Genomic DNA, 22,017 nt, shown 5'->3' with positions numbered 1-22,017 from the left:
TGAGGTTACTTTCAAATATAAGCATCATTTGACTATTTATGGGGAATTTGAACTGTCTCATTTATATGAATCTATAAATAAAACTTAGATTACTGTGATGTCACTTTTAGAAGATTCTTTGCAATTAATTATTGTTAGATTAGTTTAAATGTGAAAGCAGTGTTTGACTTGGACAATTGGACCTCTTAGTGTACTTTATAAAAAATGATTGATTTGAAGTTACTACTTTTAGAGATTTATTGACTCTGGTTCAGTTCATTTGGGTTTAGATAATTGTTTTGGATCTGTTTAGTCTGTTTTGGGGAAGTGTACTTAGTTTTCTCACTATCTAGAAGTTTTAGAATCCTTTTTAAGAATTTTGGTGTGTGAAGGTGAGCAATTCTTGGAGATTGGTAGACTTGGATATTAACCTAAGCATCTTTGCTGGGTTACAATCTTTTTTTTTTTCCTTCCTTTTTGCTTTTTTGAGACAGCCTCTTGCTATGTAGCCCAGGCTGGCCTCAAATCTGCATCCCAAGTGCTCAAGATTACAGGCTTGTACCACTATGCCTGGCTTTTTCTTTTTCTTTTTGAGAAAGGGTCTGGCTGTATTTGCCTAGGCTAGCTTCACCCTCCTGAGCTCAAGGGATCCTCCTGCCTCAGCCTCATGAGGAAACAAGACTGTAGTCTTGTACCACTATGTCCAGCTTCAAGTCAGTCTTTTCTCCCATCCAAGTACTAACCAGCCCTGACCCTGCTTAGCTTCTGAGACCAGATGAGATCAGGAGCATTCAGGGTGGTATGGTGGGAGACAAGTCAGTCTTTTCTGAGCATCACTTATCTTCTCTGACTGTTAAAGCAGGTGATGAGTTTTCCTCCACTTGACCTCAGGAGCAATGCTAGGATTAAAGTCTACACTCTTTGTCCCTGCTACTATCATGTAAACACGCTAACAACCTAACACTGTTCAACTGTCCAACTTGCAGACTTCTGGAAACCTTACCCTTTGGAAGCACAGCTACTCATGGAAAGTAAGAAAAAACCTCTTGAGCTAAGCCATATCAGGAATCTAGCAACATGGAAACCAGAGTTCACTGATTAAAAAGTGAAATTTAACAGGCTCAGTTATGTACTTTCCTCTGACAAATTGTAGTATGCTAAGAATGATAGAAGGAAAGATCTGAGAAGCAGACTGTTATTTTAAGAAGGAGACTGGAGAAACAGTCTTAGGCAAGAAAAAAGGGCTTTAAATTACCTTTCGGTATGTGAATCAGTAGTCTTCTTAATCTTTAAGAATATAATTTACCATTCCCAATACACAGAAGGTATTCTTGTCATAAGAAAAGTGTGTTTTAGGCTTGAGACAAATTTTTATGGTATTATTAGCTAGCAAGTGTTAGCATTTAGATGTAGCTATTCTTCCAAATACTTTACCCATGTCAATTACGTATATTAATCCCTCAAGAATTTAACTCCATGAACCAAACATTTTTTTCTCCATTATTTATATAAAAAAACAGAAGCGGGATCACTCACCAAAGGTCACATGGCTAATAAGTGGTAGAGTAGGTGTTAATCTGCCAAAGGATAGACACTTGGAGGTGGGTCTAGATTTTTCCGGGATTGTATATTTGTGAGTTCTCAGATGACAGTTGTTAATGTTAAGTAAAAAACTAAGGTCATTTTAAAATGCATTACCTTCAATTTTTAAATTATATTTTCTTGCAATATAGTTGAAACTTAGTAGAATTCTTTTATGGCTAGATTTCTATGGATTAACCATAGGACAAGTCAGTTACATACATTTTACTTTGATCAAGTATAGACTTAGTACTGTCAGGGGTCCTTAAGTAGAATAGAAAAGTCATTAACTAAATAGATTTCTGTGAGAGTAAAATTCTTTTTTTTTTTTTTTTGTAGTTTTGGGGTTTGAACTCAGAGCTTCATGCTTGCTCAGCAAGTGCTCTCCCATTTGAGCCACTCCATCAGCCCTTTTTGTGTTTGTTATTTTCTAGATAGGATCTTGAGCACTGTTTCCCTAAGGTGGTTTCAAACCTTGATTGTCCTGATCTTTGCTTCCTAAGTAACTAGGATTGTAGGCGTGAGCCACTTCTGCCTAGCTGAGAGTAAAGTTCTTCTTTAAAAAATGCAGAAACCGGGTACCAGAGGTTCACACCTATAATACTAGATACTTGGAAGACTGAGATTGGGAGGATCTTGGGTTAAAGCCACCTCAGGCAAATATTTCACAAGACCCTCGTCTCTAAAATAACCAGAGCAAAATAAACTGGGGATGTGACTCAAGCAGTAGAGCAGCTGCTTTGCAAGTGTGAAGCCCTGGGTTCAAACCCGTCCCACCAAAAAAAAAAAAAAGGCACTGCAGAAACTTGTCACTAATGTATCAACATTGTCATATTACTAAGGGGTAGACAGTGTTAATATGGTTTACTCACAAACAATACAAAGTCCAACTTTTCTAGTAGAAAATGTCCTAATGTATACATAATAAAGTCACAGTCTTCTATGAGCATTGCTGTTACCTTCTCTGTCTGTAAAAGGCAGGTGATCATTTTCTTGTATTGACCTTAGGTGCAGCAATTGGGGGGTGTGTGTGTGTGTGTGTAATATACATTTCAAAATATATACTTGTCTGTTGAGTCAAGCAGTTATAGATACTTTGCTCTAAAGCCCTGACATTCTCACTGATATTCTAATACTAATCCAGCTGTTTTAAAAAAAATTTTAACATTGACCAGTAAATTGGTGTTGTTAGCTTTAGTTGTGAAATTGCCACAAACACACACACATATATATATGTGTATATACATACTTATATATATATATATATATATGCATGTACATATGTATACATGCATATACATACATACATACATACATATATATATAATTTTGTGTTGTTAGGTAGTTGCTTTTTTATGAAATTCGGATATATAAAATTGTATCTATTATAATGTAGTTCAAATACCTAGCTTAAGAAATAAAATAAGGGTTGGGGACTTAGCTCAGTGGAAGAGCACTTGCCTGGCAAGTGCAAGGCCCTGAGTTCGGTCCCCAGCACTGGAAAAAAAAAAAAAAAAGCAAAAGAAATAAAATATTACTGATAAAACTGAATTCTTCCATGTACTTCATCAAAATCCCATTACACTTTCCACTTCTGCAGATATACCTATCAATTAAGTTTAGTCTTTTTCGTTCCTTTATAAGCTTTTGTAGTTTGCTACACAGAATGTAATATATAGTAGTTTTTGTATTACTAAATTATATATATATATATATATATATATATATATATATATATACACACACACATATATATGGAATTATGTATGTGTATCTCTTTATGGACCTTACTATATGTTGTCCATTTTACTGTTATTAGGCATTTAGGTTTTCCAGTTTGTTTTTACACAATGGTGCAAAATGCTTATATGTGTCATCTTATGTGCAATCTAGTATGTATATCTAGAAATGGAATTGCTAGGTCATAGGGTAAGTACGTCTTCAACTTTATAGGTATTGCCAAAATGTTGACCAAAGCAGTTGTGCGGTTTACAGTGCCTGTAAAAGTATATTATACCTTTGCCAGCACTTTGTTGATTAGTTTCTTTTATTTTGCCAGAGTCATGGATGTGGAATGATTTCTCATTGTTTTAATTTGCCTGTTCCTGGTCACTAATACTCAGGTTATAGGGTTTTTGGGCTATGGTTACCTCCCTTCTCTGCTTTTTCCTAACCTTTGTTCAGTTTTCTGTTGTGTCTCCCAGATAGTATTTTTTTATCTTTTATGTTTTTATTTTGTGAGCTGTAAGTAAGTATCTCTCTGGCCTATACCTTTTTATTTTTCCTCTTGTTGGTGGTAGACTATTTATTTGTTAATTTATTTTTGGATTGTTGTATATATATTTTAAAATTCTAATGTAATTTATCAGTGTTTTCTTTATGTGATTTTTCTTATTCCAAGGTCATAAAGTTATTCTTTTTGGTGAAAGTTTGTTTATGGTGTTAAAGATTGAGCCAAGGGCCTTGCCCATGCTAAGCGTATACTCATCCCCCGCCTTATTTATTTAATTTGATTTGAGGTTTTTTGAGACAGGGTCTTGCTAATTTGTCCAGGCTGGCCTGAAACTTGAGATTCTTTTGTTTCAGCCTCTCAAGTAGCTGGGGTTACAGATATGCCCCCATGGTACCTGACTTTTTTTTAGTGGACTAGGGTTTGAACTCAGGGCCTATACCTTTAGCCATTCCACCAGCCGTTTTTTGTGATTTTTTTTTTCTAGATAGGGCCTCACGAACTATTTGCCCGGGCTGGCCTTGAACCATGATCCTCCTCATTTCTGCCTCCTGAGTAGCTGGGATTACAGGCGTGAGCCATCAGTGCCTGGTTGGTACCTGATTTTTGTGGAAGTTTTAAAGCTTTGCATTTGATATTTTGACTTTAATCCATCCATCTAATACTCATTTTTGGATTTAGTGTTGTAGCTTATATACAAATGATGTAATAATTGATATTTTCTCGCCTGACTCATATTGCTGTCTCCATCATATACCAAGTTTCCTGAAATGTTTCTGTTTCTAAGCACTTTATTCCATTGTTTTGTTTGACGTCTCCCATGGATGTATATTTATTTGATTTTTTTTTTAAAGCAACCTTAGGTGTCCAGCCAAAATTTATTTACTAGCATAAGACATTCAAAATGTTTGCTTTTTTTCTGCCAGCATAGTTACCATCTTTTTTTAGTCCTAAAAAATGTATTTTTAATCCCTTTTCTTTATCCTAATAATTTTGCATGTTAAAATGAATTATTTTAGATAAAACTTGTAGAACAGCTGAGGAAAAAATTACTACCATTTAGGGTGTTTTTGTTGAGGTTCACTACTTTTTAGGTGCAGTATGCCCCATCTTTATTTAATACCTTGGACACCACAATATGGCAGAGATAATTGCTTAGAGTTCTCTTTATCCTACACAGCTGGGGCATATTATGCTGTAGACAGTCAGGGTAGCAGTCTCTCTGAGAAGTCAGCAAGAAAAGCGAAATAGAAAATTGGTTTAGATTTAGCAGGATTCTCTTTACAAATATTCATGGTCTGAATTTGATTCTCTTAAATTTTTAATATATATAACTTTTCTACTGACTGACGTTCTACAGATTCTTTTCAATGGTAATTTTTTTTCCCCTCCCTATTGTAGTACCTGGGGGTTGAATTCAGGGCCTTGTGCTTGCCTAGTAATGCCCTAATCCTCAGTAGTATCTTAAAAAAACCTTCTTATAGGGTTCACATCTCAATTGTCAATAATATCTAATTATTTTATTAATTAAGTAGTTGACAGTTAAGAATAGAGTAGAACCAGTTTATCATGCTACTTGGGATGCTGAGACTGGGAGGATCAAGGTTTGATGCCAGCCCGGGCAAATAAATCGTTGGCAAGATCCCATCTCCAAAATAGCCACAGCAAAGTGGAATGGAGTGTGGCTCAAGTAATAGAGTACCCACTTTGCAAACACAAAACACTGAGTTCAAACCCCAGTCCCACCAAAAAAAAAAAAGAGTAAGAGTAGAACTCTAGAGTGTGCCCCTTAAGAGTGATAGAATGTCAAATGAATTGGATTGTGACAGAGGAAGTCAGAGAGTGCCAGTGTATTGCAGTATTTTACTTTGAGCAAGTCTTATTTGTCTTTCCCATTATTTGTGCCACCCTTAGTCATGTTGAGGCATGTATGCATTTTACCCTTAACTCTGAATTTCTAAGTCTTAAGTGTGATACCTTTTGTTACTTATTTTTAATAATACTAGGGTTGAACTCAGTACCCGTGCCAGTCCGTCAGCCCTATTTATTTATTTAAAGTATAAAGTGGGAGAGTTTATTGAGATAGTAGAGCCCCCAGAGTTGGGGGGGGTCCCCAAGAGGATGCTCCTTATTTAGGCTTTTGAGACAAGTTCTTGCTGTGTAGCCTAGGCTGACTTTGAACTTCGAATTTTCCTGCCTTAGTCTCCCAAATGCTGGGTTTACAGGTGTGTACCACCATACCCGGCTTCTGTTTCTTCTTATATCTGACAAGATGGATTGTATCTTGGACATTTGGAATGTTATGTTGTAGAAACTCTGTGTTCTGGGTTCTGTTAATAGTCCCTGAACTGTATTTTTTTTTTAATTAAGCTAATTAAAAACCACTTGTTAAGCAGTTATTTTAAGTTGAATATTTGTAACTCTCACTTCATAAAATTCATTTAATTTCATTGAAGCTCTGACCTCCAGTATGATGACATTTGAAGTAATTAGGGATTGATAAGTCATGAGGATGGGTGAAGCCCTTGTCTAACTGTATTAAAAGAAGAGATACCTGTGAGTCCCCCCAACTCCCTCTTTACCGCCCCCCCCCTTACTACTCCCTCCAAGTCCACTCTGTGAGGACACAGTGAGGATGTGGATCTGCACCCCAAAGAGATAGTCCTCACCAGGCTGACTCTGTTGGAATCTTTATCTTGAATTTTTATCCTTAAGAGCTGTGAGAAAACGTGTTGCAGTTAAAACACCAAGTCTGTAGTATTTGTTGTGGCACCTAAGTTGATCAAGGCAGTCATGATTAAGTTGACTGTAACGCCAAACTTTCCTACACTGAGCAGCAGGAATACCTGAATTAATTTTATTTAGCTGGCTGCTTGGAGTCTACCCCATTTATACATACTTCATGGGTTAATCAGATTTGTGCAGAGTTAATATGCAGCATTTAGAGCTCTTTTTTTTTTTCTGACTCTTTGCAAAAAATTTTCCATCACTTTCTAGCTGCTTTTCTCCCCTTGAACTTGGTATTCTGGTTCTCTAAGATTGGAACTTCTATTTGTAGTTCACCTGCTCACTAGGCATGGGTGGGCCTGTCTTTAGGCAAAAAAGCCTTAGAAATCAGGAAACTCACTCAGTATTGTTTTTTTATTCCAGCTATTGATTCTGTCCAGTTCCTGTTTGCTTTTGATTGCTCTTCAGTACTTTATTTTATTTATTTTTTTTTTTTCCATTTTTCTTTTATTATTCATATGTGCATACAAGGCTTGGTTCATTTCTCCCCCCTGCCCCCACCCCCTCCCTTACCACCCACTCCACCCCCTCCCGCTCCCCCCATCAATACCCAGCAGAAATTTCAGTACTTTAAAAAGTTGTCTTTTTGATCTTTTGTGTTTATGTGGTTAGCCTAGTAGACCTACTTCTCTGTATCTGGAAGCCCCTTTCTAATCTTAATATGTGCAATCATAGGATGTATTTAGCTGTAAACAAAACAGATTTGATTTTCACATGTTACCTCCAACTGGAATTTTTCTAGGAATCTTTAATTTTTCCCTTTTTTTTGTGGTACTGGGCTTGAACTCAAGGCCTACACCTTGAGCCATGTCACCAGCCCATTTGTTGTGGGTTTTTTGAGACAGGGTCTTAAGAACTTTCCCCAGGCTGGCTTTGAACCAAGATCTTCCTGGTCTCTGCCTCCTGAGTAGCTAGGATTATAGGCATGAGCCACCAGAGCCCAGCTGGCCACAGCATTTTGGATAGTGATTGTCCACATGTTTTTGTATTACCTGGAACATGTAAGTTTAATAATGGTTTGACTTGTGTTTGTAGTTTGCCACCTCTTGGTGTAATTTGGTAGTGCATCCTAGCAAAAGAAGAAGAGTATAAAATCAGAAATTTTTGTGTTTATTTTCCAGGGTGGATTGGTTAATAGATGGCAGAGTAGCAACTCAATTAATAAAAAAACCCCATAAAACCTATTTATCACTGGGTGGGCTTTACATTTTCAGCTGAGGGTGTGTGAATATTGGATATATGAAGCCAATGCTTAATGTAACAAGTGAAGGGCATTAACCTTCACTTGTGAAGTGAAGGACATGAAAATGTATGCAGAGAATATATTTACATTTGGCTGTTCTACGAATGAGGTAATAAACCCTTGAAATAAAATTGGTGCATAAAGTAGAGAAGGCTGCAGGTGATAGTCATGAAACATGCTTATAAGGTTATATGTCTCTGATGTCACAAAAGTAATAATTTGTGAGCATGGGAGTGACACAATTTAAGTGATTCTTAGCAAATAGTTCTGCCAAAGTTGTGGTTGAATTTAGTCCAAGATTTACTAGAGGGGATGATATATTGGTATATTCAAAGTGTGAAATGTAAAAAAACTGTCAGCTACAGATACTGCACCTGTCAAAGCTGGGCCTTCAGAAATGAAGGAGAGAGAAAGACTTTCCTGGACAAATAAATGCTGGGAGAGTTTATTACCACCAGACCTGTTGCACAGGAAATGCAAACAGGAGTTCTTTAGACTGAAAGAAAAGGGTGCTAATTAGTAACATGAAAACGTATGAAAGTATAAAACTCACTGGTATATGTGAGCACAAAGTCAAATTCAGAATACTCAATACTGTAATGGTGTGTGTAAATCATGTATGTCTTCAGTATAAAAGATAAAAGACAAAACTGGAGACACCATGGTGCATGCTTATAGTCTCAGCTACTTGGCAGGATGAGGCAGGTAGATCCCATGAGGTCAGGAGTTTAAGGCTAGTGTGGGAAACATAGCCTGTCTCAAAAAAACCCCTAAAAGACAAAAAATAATAATAGCAATAATAAGAGCTACACAATACAGAAATATGTACATTGTGACATTGAAAATTTTAAATGGGGAGGATGGAGTAAAAAAAGTTTTTTGTTTGTTTGGTTTTTGGTGCGATAGAAGTTTGAACTCCGGGCTTTACACGTGCAAAGCAAGCCTTCTGCTCTAGCCACACCTCCAGTCCATTTTGCTGTGGTTATTTTGGAAATGGGGACTCACATACTATTTGCTCAGGCTGGCCTCAAACTGTGATCCTCCTGATCTCATCCTCCGGTAGCTAGGATAGCAGGAGTGAGCCTTGAGTTTTCAATTCAATCAGAGTTAGGTTGTTACCAGTTTAACTGTTACAACTATAAGATGTTTTTATACAAACAAAAACCCTTAATGGATACATAAGGATAAAATAAAGAATCAAAGCTATACTGAAGAAAATCAATCACAAAGACAGTAAGAGAGAAAGAACAAAAGTATTTACTAAACAACCGGACAGTGATGAACAAAATGACAGTAGTAAGTCCTTTTATATCAGTGGATTACTTGGAATGTTACTGTTTGATTAAATTCTCTAATCAAAAGACATAGAATAGTTAAATGGATTAAAACAAACAAGATGCAGGGTATGCTGTCTACAGAAGACTCACTTCACCTGTCAGGATGCATTTCAATTGCAAGGGAAGGGACGGCCAAGACATGGAATCAACCCAAGTGAATGGGTAGATGGGTAAAGAAAATGTGACATAAGCATGCCACCCGCATTTGTGTGTTCACTTGTCCACATGATGGAATACTACTCAGCCATAAAAAGAAAGAAGTCCTGTAATTTGTGAGAAAATGAGTAAACCCACAATATACATATTTCAAAACTATGTTTTATACACTACTTGTGTGATTTTATTTTTGACTTTAAAAATGAATGAAATACTTTAAAAAGCTATTTGAAGGTTTGATGTGGTAAAGAGATAGAATTAAAAGATTGATAAAATGAAACAATTTATAGCAAGGTTGCAATAAATCTCAGAAAACATGCCTATTTGGGTAAGTTATATTTCATTAAAAAATGAATACTAAGAATGAGTAAAAAGCTGCTTAGGAGTTGAGATAATTAGAAAAGACCATTACTTATAGATAAAAGCTACATATATGCAAACACTAGATTTTGCTGACTTATATTTAGGTTTGAGAATTACATTCATATATGCTTATTAAAATGCTTTTATTAAAATTCCTACAGCAAAAAAACAATTAGTCATTGTACCACTAAACTTTTTAGCCCCACCCTTTTCCCTCTGCTGTAGATTTAGAAATGAATAGAAGGGACATCAGTGCCCATGAGACGACACAGGAGAATCTGGAGTCAGAAGGCCTTGACACAAACTTACAGATTGAAACTGCTCAGTGGGAATGAGTGAGTGTAGATTGGCAAACTGCCACACCTGGCCAAGGGCTTGTTTTGTATGGTCTCAACCTTAGAATGGTTCTTTAAGTTTTTGCCATTCAAAAACAAAATGAAGTATTTGACAGAGTCAGTATGTGGTCTGAATGATGTAAAGTACTTACTGTATGTGTAGAAAAAGTTTATAGAAAAACTGCTGATTCCCTATTTCAAGGACAACCATGCTTTAAAATGGAAAGAAGCATCAGTTTAAAGTGAAAAGTGTTCTTTCGGGCCCTTAGTTGCATGTGTGTTTTGGGAAAAAAATTACACTAGAGGTATAATGAAGGAATTATGAGAAACCATGACTATATTAAAAATCTGAGTGGTTTTTAAAATTTTTGTTTTTATATATTTATTTATTTCTGCTTTGAGCTTGCTAGGTAGGCGCTCCACTACTCGAGTCACCGTTTGAGCTCTTTTTTTTTTCTTTTGGCTGTACTGGGGCTTGAACTCAGGGCCTCGTGCTTGCTAGATAGGCGCTCTACCGCTTGAGCCACTCCTCCAGCCAAGCTCCAGCTCTTTTTAAAAATTGATTTTTCTTTTTTTCTTTTTTTGGTTGAACTGTGGGGTTTGAGCTAAAGGCTTTATTCATGTGCTTGCAAAGCAGGTGCTCTCACTTGAGCTATACCTTCAGTCCTATTGATTTATTTTTGAGACAGGATTTTGCAATATTGCCCAGACTGGCCTTGAACTCCTGGGCTCAAGTGATCCTCCTGCCTCAGTCTCCTAACTAGCTGGGACTGCAGGAATATACCATGCCTGGCTTCTGTAGTGTCTTTTTTTAAATAAGGCATCCGGCAAAATGCACCATTTAGCAGTTACCTATTAAATTCTATCCATTTGATGTCTTGGTCAGGCGTCTAAAGTGAAACCAGAGGATACTGTGGTTTTTTTATTAGTACCATATAACAGTCAGAATTGGGTTTGCTGAGTGTACACTAAATGTAAAATGACTTCTATTACAGTGAGGCTGGGGAGAGTCTGTCCCTCCCTCCTCTACCCTAAAGAGATAGATGTAGGTTCTTCAGGAGCTAACCATATTTTAGTTAGAGTAAGAAGGTTCTGGAAGGACTATGCAAAATGAGCTACAGCATATAGGAAATTTTACTGATGAAGGTCCCTACGTTGCAGAGGGCATCCTGTGATTTTTATGACTGGCGCATGATGGTACTTAAGTGAACCTATTTAAAGAAGAATCTTTTACCAAGGAAATGGAAATTTTGAATGAAGGTAAGGAAAGACCAGATTTTGAAAACAGAAGTAGAAGACCAGGGAGAAACCAAGATTTATCATTAGGGTGCCTGAAGAATTCAGGAAAGGATCTGCATTTTTGCTATCTCAGTTTCGTTCAGAATGTCTCATCTTCTGTAGGTTTCCTTTGGTAATGTAAGCTCTTTGTGTGGTGCTCATGGCATACATTAGAAAAGAGGATGGGCCCTAAAACCTTTAATCTACTCAGTATTACAGACTTTCTCCTAAACTCAGTACGTAATAATACCTCATATCCTGTGATTCATCAGTAGCAGTATACAGGGTCTGGGGATTCAAGTAAAGGTATAAAACTTAACTTAAAAACATCTAATTTGAAGTAATTTCAGATTTGCAGAAAGGTTTCAAGGATAGTATGAAAAGTTCTTGCAAACTCTTTAACAACCTAATGTTGCCAGTGTATCTCTGTCCGTCTTTCGCCTTCTCTCTGTGTGTGTGCTCATTTTTTGCCCTGAATATTTATACTTTCGAAAACTATGTCTGTTTTACATGTTTTAAAGTATTTGGCACAACTGTGATGGTAGGCTGTTATTTTCTATTGTATATTTAAGTTATATTGTTTTGTTTTTTATTTCACTGATTTTTTGCTTTTATTTCTTCCTTTCTTTGAGTTTTTCATGTATAGATAGATACAACTTTTTGTATGCCATATACATGCATGTGTGTGTATATGCATATATGTACATATATAAATATGTTTTTTTGGGGGTGGTACAAGGGCTTGAACTCAGGGCCTCATGTTTGGTAGACAGGTAGTCTTACCAGTTGAACCACTCTGCCAGCCCCTCCTCCCTTTTTTTTTTGAGATATGTCTCAAATGTAATTAAAGCTGGCTTAGAACTCAGGATCTTCTTGTCTCCCAAATGCTGGAATTACAGGGGTGTATCACCATGCCCAACTTCAATATGTTTTTACAATAGGACTCTTAGCTCATTAATTTTCAGTCTTTTTTTAATAAATGTAATCCCGTAAAGCTATACTTTTATATAGTATATGTAATATACTATATAAATACTTTTCCCTCATGTACCATGTACACTACATTGCATTAGTTTTGAAATGCATAGAATTTTTACTATTCACTGCTCAGAATTTTAAATTTTTATTTATTTTTTTCTTTGATTTTTCTAGTTAACTAGTTTCAAATATTGAGGGCTAATTTTTTTTACATTATTGCATTGTGATCAGTGAATATGATCTGAAAGCTATTCATTGTCTTAACATTGTTGAATCTTGTTATATGGTCAAGTACATTGTAAGTTTTTATAAGTGCTCATGTGTGCTTGAGAAAAATGAATTTATGTTATATGCAGAAATAGTTATACATTCATTAGGTCAAACTTACGGGTTTTTTTTTTTCTTTTTTCTCTTTTTGGTGGGCCTGGGGTTTGAACTCAGAATTTCATGCTTGCTAGGCAGATGGTCTACTTACTTATGCCATACCCCCAGCCCACAATTTGTTAATTATGCTGTTAAAACCTAAGTACCTTTCCTGATTATTTTGTTTGTTTGATTTTTCAGCAATTGAAAGAATTGTGTTAAACTACCATGATCTTAGATTTGTCTAATTCTCCCTATTAAACTTTGTTTTATGTGTTTTGAGGCTGTTTTATTTGGTTAATCTTATTTAAGATTGTTACAGAATTTCAGTAGATTGAATATTTGTAATTATGTATTAGCCCACTGTATATCTACTGATATGTAACATTTATGTGTTTGTGTGTGTTAGTGAGGTTTGAACTCAGGGCTTCTACTGCTTGAGCCACACCTTCAGTCCATTTTGCTCTGGCTAGTTTGGAAAACTGTGCCTGGGCTGGCTTTGCTTGAACCACAATCCTAATCTCACTTTCCCAAAAGGCTAGGATTACAGGTGTGAGCTACTGGCGTCTGGCTCTTTCTTTTGGTTAGAATTTTGCTTAATGTCTTTTTTCTATACTTGTACCATTAAACATTCTGTCTTTGCTTTTTAAAATTAAACCTAACAGTCACTTTAATTGTCTTTTAAATGGTTCATGTCTCAGGATTACTTTATTTTGGCTCACAGTGAGAATTTCACTTGGTTTTCCTTCTTTCTAGCATAACAATGTTAAATCACATTGGATTTAGGTGGAATTAAACTAAATGTTAGGCATGCTATTGTCATTAAGATGATAGGTTAAATGATGATAGTGGATTAAAACAAAATTAAATAGTGCTGAAATTTTTTGTGTGTTCATCATGAATTTATTTCCTTATATTATGGGTTAACTTGTAAACTGTCTTTTAAAACTTTTTGTTTCAGTCCCAGAAATCCTGGATAGAAAGCACTTTGACCAAGAGGGAATGTGTATATATTATACCAAGTTCCAAAGACCCTCACAGGTAAGCATCCTTTATTTCTTTTGGGATCTTCTAGAAGTTTACATGTAAATTATTTACTTATTGAAAACAAAAATCAAATAAATCATTTTTATTTTGTTAATCTTTTTAGTTACTATAAATTATTCTGGGACTGAGAGGACACAGTATGATTAGCAAGATATCAGCATTCAAGTATGGATATTCTGTATGGAGTTCAGTAATATTTATAGCATAAAACCTCTTCCTCAAAGTGTTTCCTCATCTCCAAACTGAAGTCATGTTAATGAGTTTTAAAGATATGGTAGTTAAGTCTTTGTGTGTGTATCTCTGCCTCTCCATCCCCGTCATTGTCACTCCTTTTGTTTGCCAATATATGGACATAGAGGAATATTTTCTTAAAGACTGTCATCAGAGAATGTGGATGTCTCTGCCTTTTTGATCTTTAAAATGGCTTTCATAATAGAAAAAAATTAAAAGTAAAAGGACATTAACTGCAATTCAAGAAGAAGTTGACTTTGTGAAATATTTACTTAGACATTAACTGGTTTTTTTCTTTTCCAAAGCCTAAGAGTAGAAAAAATGGTTTAAAAAGCAAATCAAAGATATAGGTAGAGCATACCTCTTCACAGGCACTTTGGAAAAAAAACAAAAAAAAAGCATTTACAAAATTTATGGATCCTCTTTATCTTTCCATCTCCTGCCAAACCTTGTTCTCCATCAAATTACCTTCTCTGCAACTTTTACTTCCATTAGGTATATGACTCTTACAAAAATACCAATTAAAAAAATTAATTATTATTCCTGTTAAATTACGGCATCAGTGTTCTTGTCTGCAGTGACTACTAGGTAAATGTTTATTGAGTAGAATTTCCAAAGCAAAGCTTTTTCTTGTTTTCATTACATAAGCCTGCTATTTTGATTCTCCTTATTTTGTCAGCCAACAAATCCTAATTTTGAATGTATTTCTTACTTAAAATGTATTTTCATTGTAAAGTTAATTTTGAAAACTTTTGGGAAGTAGAGTTTTGACTAAGTACACACAGTTTCCATACATGCATGCCATTGTTAATAATATTTTGGTGGATTTATTTTGAATCTTTCCTCAGTGCATAGCTTTTGTTTTAAAGTATTGCTACATTCTGTCTATATACAAACTATCTGCTTTTAAACAAAATGCTACAGTGAATACATTTTTCATATTAAAATTTTATACAGTGGTGGTGAATATTCTGTTAGCATATATACCATATATCTACTCTCCCAGTAGACTTTTGAGTTGTTTTTAGTTTTTAGCCTTATATAAATTAAAATTCGACCATAAGGAAGATGTTTGCAGATTAAACTTTTTGTTTTTATATTTAAGGTCTCCTTAATTTGGCATTATGTAATGCCAAATGCTTTCCAAAGGATTAAAGCATTGTATACTATCGCTAGTAGTGTATACAAATGCATTCTTTACTGAATATTGAGTAGAATAGCATATTCCATTATATTCCAGAGAAAGTGATAAGTAGATTTAGTTAGCTTGTTTGTTTAATTATTTATTTGGTTGTTTATCTCATTATGTTGCCCAGGCTGGTCTCAAACTCCTGGACTCAAATGATTTTCCTGTTTCAGCCTTGCAAGTGCTAGGACTACAGGCATGCACTACTCTCTTCTCTCCTTTTTATTTTTAATTGACAGTAATAGTAAATGTTTTAAATTTGCATTTATTTTACTACTATTGAGAAAATACTTTGTTTTAAATATTCTCCCATTTTTAAAGTAAATTTTGCAAATCTTTCGTAACTCTTTTTAGATCATTAGATAAACTTAATGTCTTATTTTAATTTCTTAGTACTTACTAAAACTAGGTTTTGTTATTACATCACCAAGTCACATGGCTAATAATTCATAAAAATGAAATTAGAGTTTAGGTCTCCTTAGTTCAGTGTGCTAAAATGTGACACTATTTTTATTCCAGAGAAACTTGTGGGTTTTTTTTTTTTTTCTTTTTGGGAAAAAAAAAAAGATTGCATTATCAGGAAGGAGTTTATTTTATATAATTTTGTTAATATCAGTTTTCAGTAGAAATAATAAAAGCACTCACCAGGTGTTGAGGAATTCTCAAGCTGTTAATTAAGTATCTTCAGCTGGAACCATCCATATGAGACATAGTTTACAAACATACGTGGTCACTTCTTTCTGCAGTAGTTGGATTTTAAAATTCATTTTATATGAATAAGGTAATTTATGAGCTAGGGTCCAAATTTGCAAGGTACCAAGTGTCATAAGTGAAAGGCTCCTTCCCATTACTGTGCTTTAGCTATAAGTCTTACAAAATATTCTGGGGTTACTTATTTCTTGAAATACCTTCCAGAAATAGTTACGGTCTGTACAACAAAGCAGATGTTTGTGTCCCCTGCACCCCTTTAAAATACATTCGGTATAAGCTGTTGTGTTTATTATCTTAGAGATAAATTCTTTATTCTTAATCGTTGCTTGTTGTGAATTAATTACATGTCTGAATCATTTGTTTTAGAAGTTCCTTATTGATGAACTTTTTAGCTATTTTCTGATTTTTCTCTTTGTTGTTAGAAAAAAGATGCTGCAATGTGTTACCTTATACATTTTTCATTTTATAAATATACTTCAGTACTTCAGATATTTTTTTTAGCTCATACTTTTTTTTCTTTCCTTTAGCAGTACTGGGGTTTGATTCAGGGCCTTGTGCTTGCTATGCAGGCACTCATAGCCCATACTTTATCAAACAAAATTTTTAAAGTGCTGGAGATTTAACCCAAAACTTCCTGCATGCTAAGGCAAGTGCTCTATTATGAGCTCTTCAGTCCTAGCCAATACTTTTAGAACTGGAATTAGAGTGTGAGGAGTCTATGAATAATGTTTTGTTTTTGAGAAAGTCTTATTATATAGCCAAGACTGTCCTCAAACTATCAATCCTCTCGCCTTCACCTACTGAATGCTGGGATTATACGTGTGTGACATCACACCCAGCTTTATTTTGATGAGTATTGTCAAATTGCTCTCTATAGACATATCAGTATACACTCCCACCAACAGATAATGAGAGAGAGAGAGAGAGAGAGAGAGAGAGAGAGAGTGTGTGTGTGTGTGTGTTGCTGGGGATGCAACCCAGGGCCTTGTGCATACTAAGTGCTCTACCCCGAGTCACATCTTTAGTTCTGAGGCTTTCTTTCTCTGCATTTTCCCCAACATAATGTCCTGAGGTGTTTTTTAAAAAAAATCGTTCCTCATCAAATCTTTTCATATGTATGTTTTTGCTGAGAACTATGTATTCATATTTTTTCTTTTTTTTATCTTGGATTTTGAAAATTAATTTGAGGAAACTTTTTAAATAGGGAAACTAGCCCTTTGCTAATTTTTTTCCCTCAGGTTCTTTAGATTTATTGATGGCAGATCAGTAAACACACATAAATGGTGTGTTTTTATGTAAATTAAATCTGCCAGTTTTTTTTTCTTACAGTTTCTAGATTTTATGTCAAAGCTAATTGAATTTAAAATGTGGAAAGTGGGCTGGTGGAGTGGCTCAAATGATAGAGCACCTGCCTAGCAAGCGTGAGGCCCTGAGTTCAAGTCCCGTACCACCAAAAAAAAACTTTGAAAAAAAAAAAGTAAAAGCTATGTGAGTTTATAAAGGTTATTTGAATGTAAAAATCAAGGTGTACATGATCAGTTGTATCTACTAAAAATTAAAATGTTATTTTCCTTTGTTTTCATACTTTTGTGTGGATTTAATACAGTTTAGTTTAAAATAATTTTTTTTCTCCTTGCACTAATAGTTTGTTTACCCTTTTGTGCTTTATAGATGTCTTCCAGGATGTCAAATTTGTCAGCAACTTGTCAGGTAAGTTTAACATGACTGCATTACACAAAATTTGAAAAATAAAACTAACATATTAGAAACACGAAGTCAAATATGGTAGGATAAAACTCACATGCTGTTATATGTAAGGTTGTTTCACCCAGACTTGGGAGGTGAAAGATCAGGCACTGTCTTTTGAAACTCAAGTGGAGCTACCTGAGCAGAGTTTAAAGTTGAGTATGAGTTAGTTGGGCAAAGAATAAAGGAAAAGGGTTTTTGCACAACAGATTGTGGGAGACCTCACAGTTTGAGACATTATGGTTCTATCAGGATGTGGGTTACAGAGATCTGAGCCTGGAGAAATAAGTAGGGACCCGGTCATTTAGGCTTTTTGTATACTTTGTGACACTTAATTTCATGTTAGAAGAATGTCATATAGGTGAGTAATAGGCTAGATCCTCCCTCCCACCCTCTCTCTTCTTTCCTTCTTTCCTTCCTCCCTCCCTCCCTTCTTGTTTTTGTTTTGTTTTGTTTTTTGTAGGAGCAATTGGCATTTTGAGGAGATTGGGTTAGGAGGAAAGGAGACCACTTTTCAAAGTTTAGTAATTATGGTTAAAAATAAGAAACTGAATTAATACAGTGGCTATGATGATAAAGAGAAGTAGACATAGTTGAAGGGATCAGTGAGATAAATGCAGTAGAATTCATGGATGTGTTTGTACATGGTACTTAGATTTTCTGCATAGGTAGCTGAGTAGTAAATGTAAATGTCATTCATTAGGGTCTGGTGAATATAAGAGGAAGAAAAGAAGGTTTCTGATTGGTAGGCTGGAAATGAGAGTACATAAAATGAATTTAAGTATGTTGAGTTATTTTTCCAGCAACTAAGCAAAGAGAAACAGTCTTACATTTGGCCCTTCGTGTGCTGTCTCCAGTCCTATTCATGTTCTTGTACATGTGAAGTTCCATGGTGTCTCCTTCCAGGTCTGAGAGCCCCTCTAGTATTTTGTTAAGTGTAGGTATACTGAAAGTGAATTTTCACAGTTTGGCTTATCTGAAAATGTTGTACTTTCATATTTAAAGGGTGTTTTCATTGAATGTAGAATTCTGAGTTGAGGTTTTTCTGTTTCAGCACTTAAAGGGTGTCATCATTTATCTTCTGACTGGTCTCTAGTGAGAAGGCAATTGTCATTACTGTAGTAGTTTCCTGGTGTGAAATGGGTCTTTTTTTTTTTTTTCTTCTGGCTACTTTAAAGGTTTTTGTCTTTGTACCTTTGATTTTCAACAGTATGTCTATAACATGCCTCTTTGTACTTATTCTGTGTACGTAAGTATATGCAAATTCAAATTTTTCACCTAATTAGAAATGTTTTAGCATTGTTGTTAAAATATTTTTCTGTCCCATTTTCTTTTTCTTCCCTCTGGGATTCTAGCTACATCTGTTAGATTGTTTGATATTTTCTACTGGTTGCTGTGATTCTGTTTTTTTGTTGTTACTTAACTTTGTTCTGTTTATTAAAATAAGTCATTTCCATTGCTAAGTTCACCAGTCCTTATTTGTCTAATTGCCCATATGCTGTTTTGCCCATCCAGTGAACTTTTCATTTCACGCATTACATTTGTCAGTTCTAGACTTTTCTGTTCGATTTTTTTGTTGCAGTTTCCATTTCACTGCTGAGATAACAAACCTGTACCCTCGTGTGATGATCTGTTCCTGTAAATCCTCAAGCGTGTTTATAGTGCCCGCATTGATGTCTTTGTTTACTGATTCCATCATCTGCATCATTTAGGGTCTGTTTCTGTTGTTTCCTTTTGTCATTGTTGATAATGAATCATTTTCTTGCTTTTTCATATGTCTAGTAATTTTTTATTGTAAGTTGAACATTGTGGATGATCTACTCTGAGGGTTCTGGATGACAGGCGATTAAATTATTATCCATTTGAGTTTGCTTTTCTGCTTTGTTAGTGCAGTTTTATTTCTGTTTTGAACATAGTCCTAGGATACAGACCTTACTCTTAAGATATAGTCTTTTTTGGAGGTTTTAACTGAGTGTTCAAGGTGCTCAGTGATGTCTTGGTACTCTGAGCTAAAACTGTGCTGTCCCAGACTTTGATGACTGTTCTGAGATTCACAGGATCCTGCCTACCACAGATACACCTTAGACTATGGCAGAGAACCCATAGTGAATGTGACATTGTGTCCTCTCATATTCTTCCAAACCTGCTCCTTTTGAATCCCTGCTATATATTCCAACTATTACTGTTCTCTGCTTCCTCCCAGCTCAGTGACATTGTCTTTTTCTGCCTATCTAACGCACAGTGGTTGAAAAATTGCCCCCAGGCTGGTACAGCCTGGGATTGACTATATGTTCTCCTCATTTCAAGGATAGTAGCCTTCTTTTTGTTCAGTGCCTGAAAGTACTTACCTCATATTTTGTTCACTTTTATATCAGGAGTCCCCAAGACCACCCATAGGTTTGGTGATTAACTAGAATAATTCACAGGTCAAAGCAGCTAGTGGTGTTCATTGATAAGATTTTATCTATCTATCCATACATTCATTCGTTTATTTTTGTGGTGTTGGGGACAAACCCAAGACCTCATGTGTGTGAGGCAAGCACTTTGTCACTGAGCTCCACTCCAAGCCCTTCATTGATAAAATTTAATAAGTAATACACTATCTGTATTGAGCAAGTTTTCTCCTTTCCTAGATTTCTGAACGTGTTGATAATGAATAATTCTGAGTTTTGGCTAATATTTTTTCTGCATCTGCTGACATGATTTTGAGGTTTTTCTCCTGATTCTGTTAAGATAAATTGATTTTTGAATATTACACCCACCTTGCATTCCCAAAGTGAACTCCACTTGAACTTGTTTATTATCCTTTTTATATACTGATGGGCTCAATTTGCTAATACCTTATTAAAGATTTTTATGATTTATCTTATTGAGGGAGTCTGTTCTTAACTTTTTTTTCTTGTAATGTGTTGTCTTTTTTTGTTGGTTGTGGGACTGGAGTTTGAACTCGGATTTGTGCTTGCTAGGCAGGTGCTCTACCACTTGAACCACACCTCCAGCTTTTTTTTAAATCAGGATGATTCTTCATGAAATAAATTGGAAAACATTCCCTGTTATGTTTTCTTGAAGAGTGCATAGAATTAATGTAATTTCCTTTTGTTTGGTAACATTCATCAGGGAAGCCTTCTGCTCTTGAGTTTTCTTTGTGGGAAGTTTTATTATTGTTGAACTCAAAGCTGGTTGTGGTAGTGTGGTGTGTACTACCCAGGAGGCTAAGGCAAGAGGATCCCTGAATTCAGGAATTCAGTGACAGTCTGGGCAACATAATGAGACCCATCTAAAAAACAGAAGGGGAAAAAAGAAGAATAATTCAATTCCCTATTCAATTTTTCTGTTTTAGCAAAAAAAATTTTTTTTCTGTTTTTTTAAATCAATTTTATTATTAGTCTTTTCTGTGATCGGCACATTGTTTCTCTCTTTTACTATTTCATTATCTTTATCATTTCTTTCCTTTTGCTTACTTTGGGTTTAGTTCTTTTTTGGTTTTTAAGGTAGAATTTCGTGTATTAGTGCTTTCAGATCTTCTTTAGTTTAAACTTGATATACTAAAAAATTATATTTTTTTAAATTTAATTTTTTTAAAGACAGGATCACACCTTGTGGCCCAAGCTGGCCTCAAACTTGTAATCCTTCTGCCTTGGACTCCCAAATTGGGGTTATAAGCATGTACCACCATACTCAGTCTGGCATATACTTTATTTTTACACTGTATGAGTATTCATATATATATATGTGTGCATTTATGTATATATCTACGTAAGCACTATAGCTTTTCTATACACTGTTTTGTTTCCTACATATTTTGATGTTGTTTTTGTTTTCATTTTGTTCTTAATGTTTTCTAATTTGTGTCTTTCATTCATGCGTTATGTAATTTAATTTTCCAAATACTTGAAAAATTTTCAAGTTTGTTTCTCTTGTTTTCTGGTTTAATTTCATTGTGGCAAGAGAATATAATTTGTATTCTTTCTGCCTGTTTTCACTTGTTAAGACTTATGGGCCAGAATAATATCATTCTTAGCAAATATTTTATTTGCATTCAAATAGAGATTTTATTCTGTTGTTAGGTGGAACATTCTATAAGTGTGTTAGATTACTTTGGTTGTCTAATAGATTTAAGTTTTACAGGATTCTAACTTGATCTATTTCCTTCAAGTACTTTAAGAATGTTCCATTAACTTTAAGCTTGTGTGGTTTTTGATAAGAGGTCTGCTATCATTCTTACCTTTGTTCTTCTGCACGTAATGTGACATTTGTACTCTGGCTTCTTTTAAGGTTTTTCTCTTTCCACTAGCTTTCAGCAGTGACCTAGTGTGATTTTGTTTACACTTGGCTTATTTTTTGTTGAATTGCTCATGCTTGTAGACCCAGTAGTTTACAAATTTGGAACAAATTTTTCCCAACATGTTTTCAAATTTTTCTTCCCATCTTCTCCATTTTGGTACTTGAGTTGCATGTGTGTGGGT

At 35.1% G+C, this 22,017-nt stretch overlaps 1 protein-coding gene across 4 annotated transcripts in view; it reads left to right on the top strand.

Annotated features, from left to right (window-relative positions):
• The window catches only part of Trpm7 (transient receptor potential cation channel subfamily M member 7), a 109,128-nt gene that overhangs the window by 3,815 nt on the left and 83,296 nt on the right, over positions 1-22,017 (top strand). The window contains exons 1-3 of one of the 4 annotated variants that reach the window (XM_074065934.1): positions 7,238-11,271; positions 13,592-13,671; positions 17,477-17,515. In XM_074065934.1, coding sequence (XP_073922035.1) covers positions 11,266-11,271; positions 13,592-13,671; positions 17,477-17,515 — 125 coding nt within the window. In that variant the 5' untranslated portion in view covers positions 7,238-11,265. Of the gene's footprint in view, positions 1-7,237; positions 11,272-13,591; positions 13,672-17,476; positions 17,516-22,017 lie in introns of those variants that run through there. The other 3 variants (XM_074065932.1, XR_012445457.1, XM_074065933.1) reach the window with 3 other exon arrangements.

The sequence above is a fragment of the Castor canadensis genome, chromosome 2 (genome assembly GCF_047511655.1).
Source record: "Castor canadensis chromosome 2, mCasCan1.hap1v2, whole genome shotgun sequence".
In the NCBI taxonomy this organism is placed as follows: Eukaryota; Metazoa; Chordata; class Mammalia; order Rodentia; family Castoridae; genus Castor; species Castor canadensis.
Note: the sequence above shows the minus strand (reverse complement) of the source record. Positions and strands in the feature narration are given on the sequence as shown.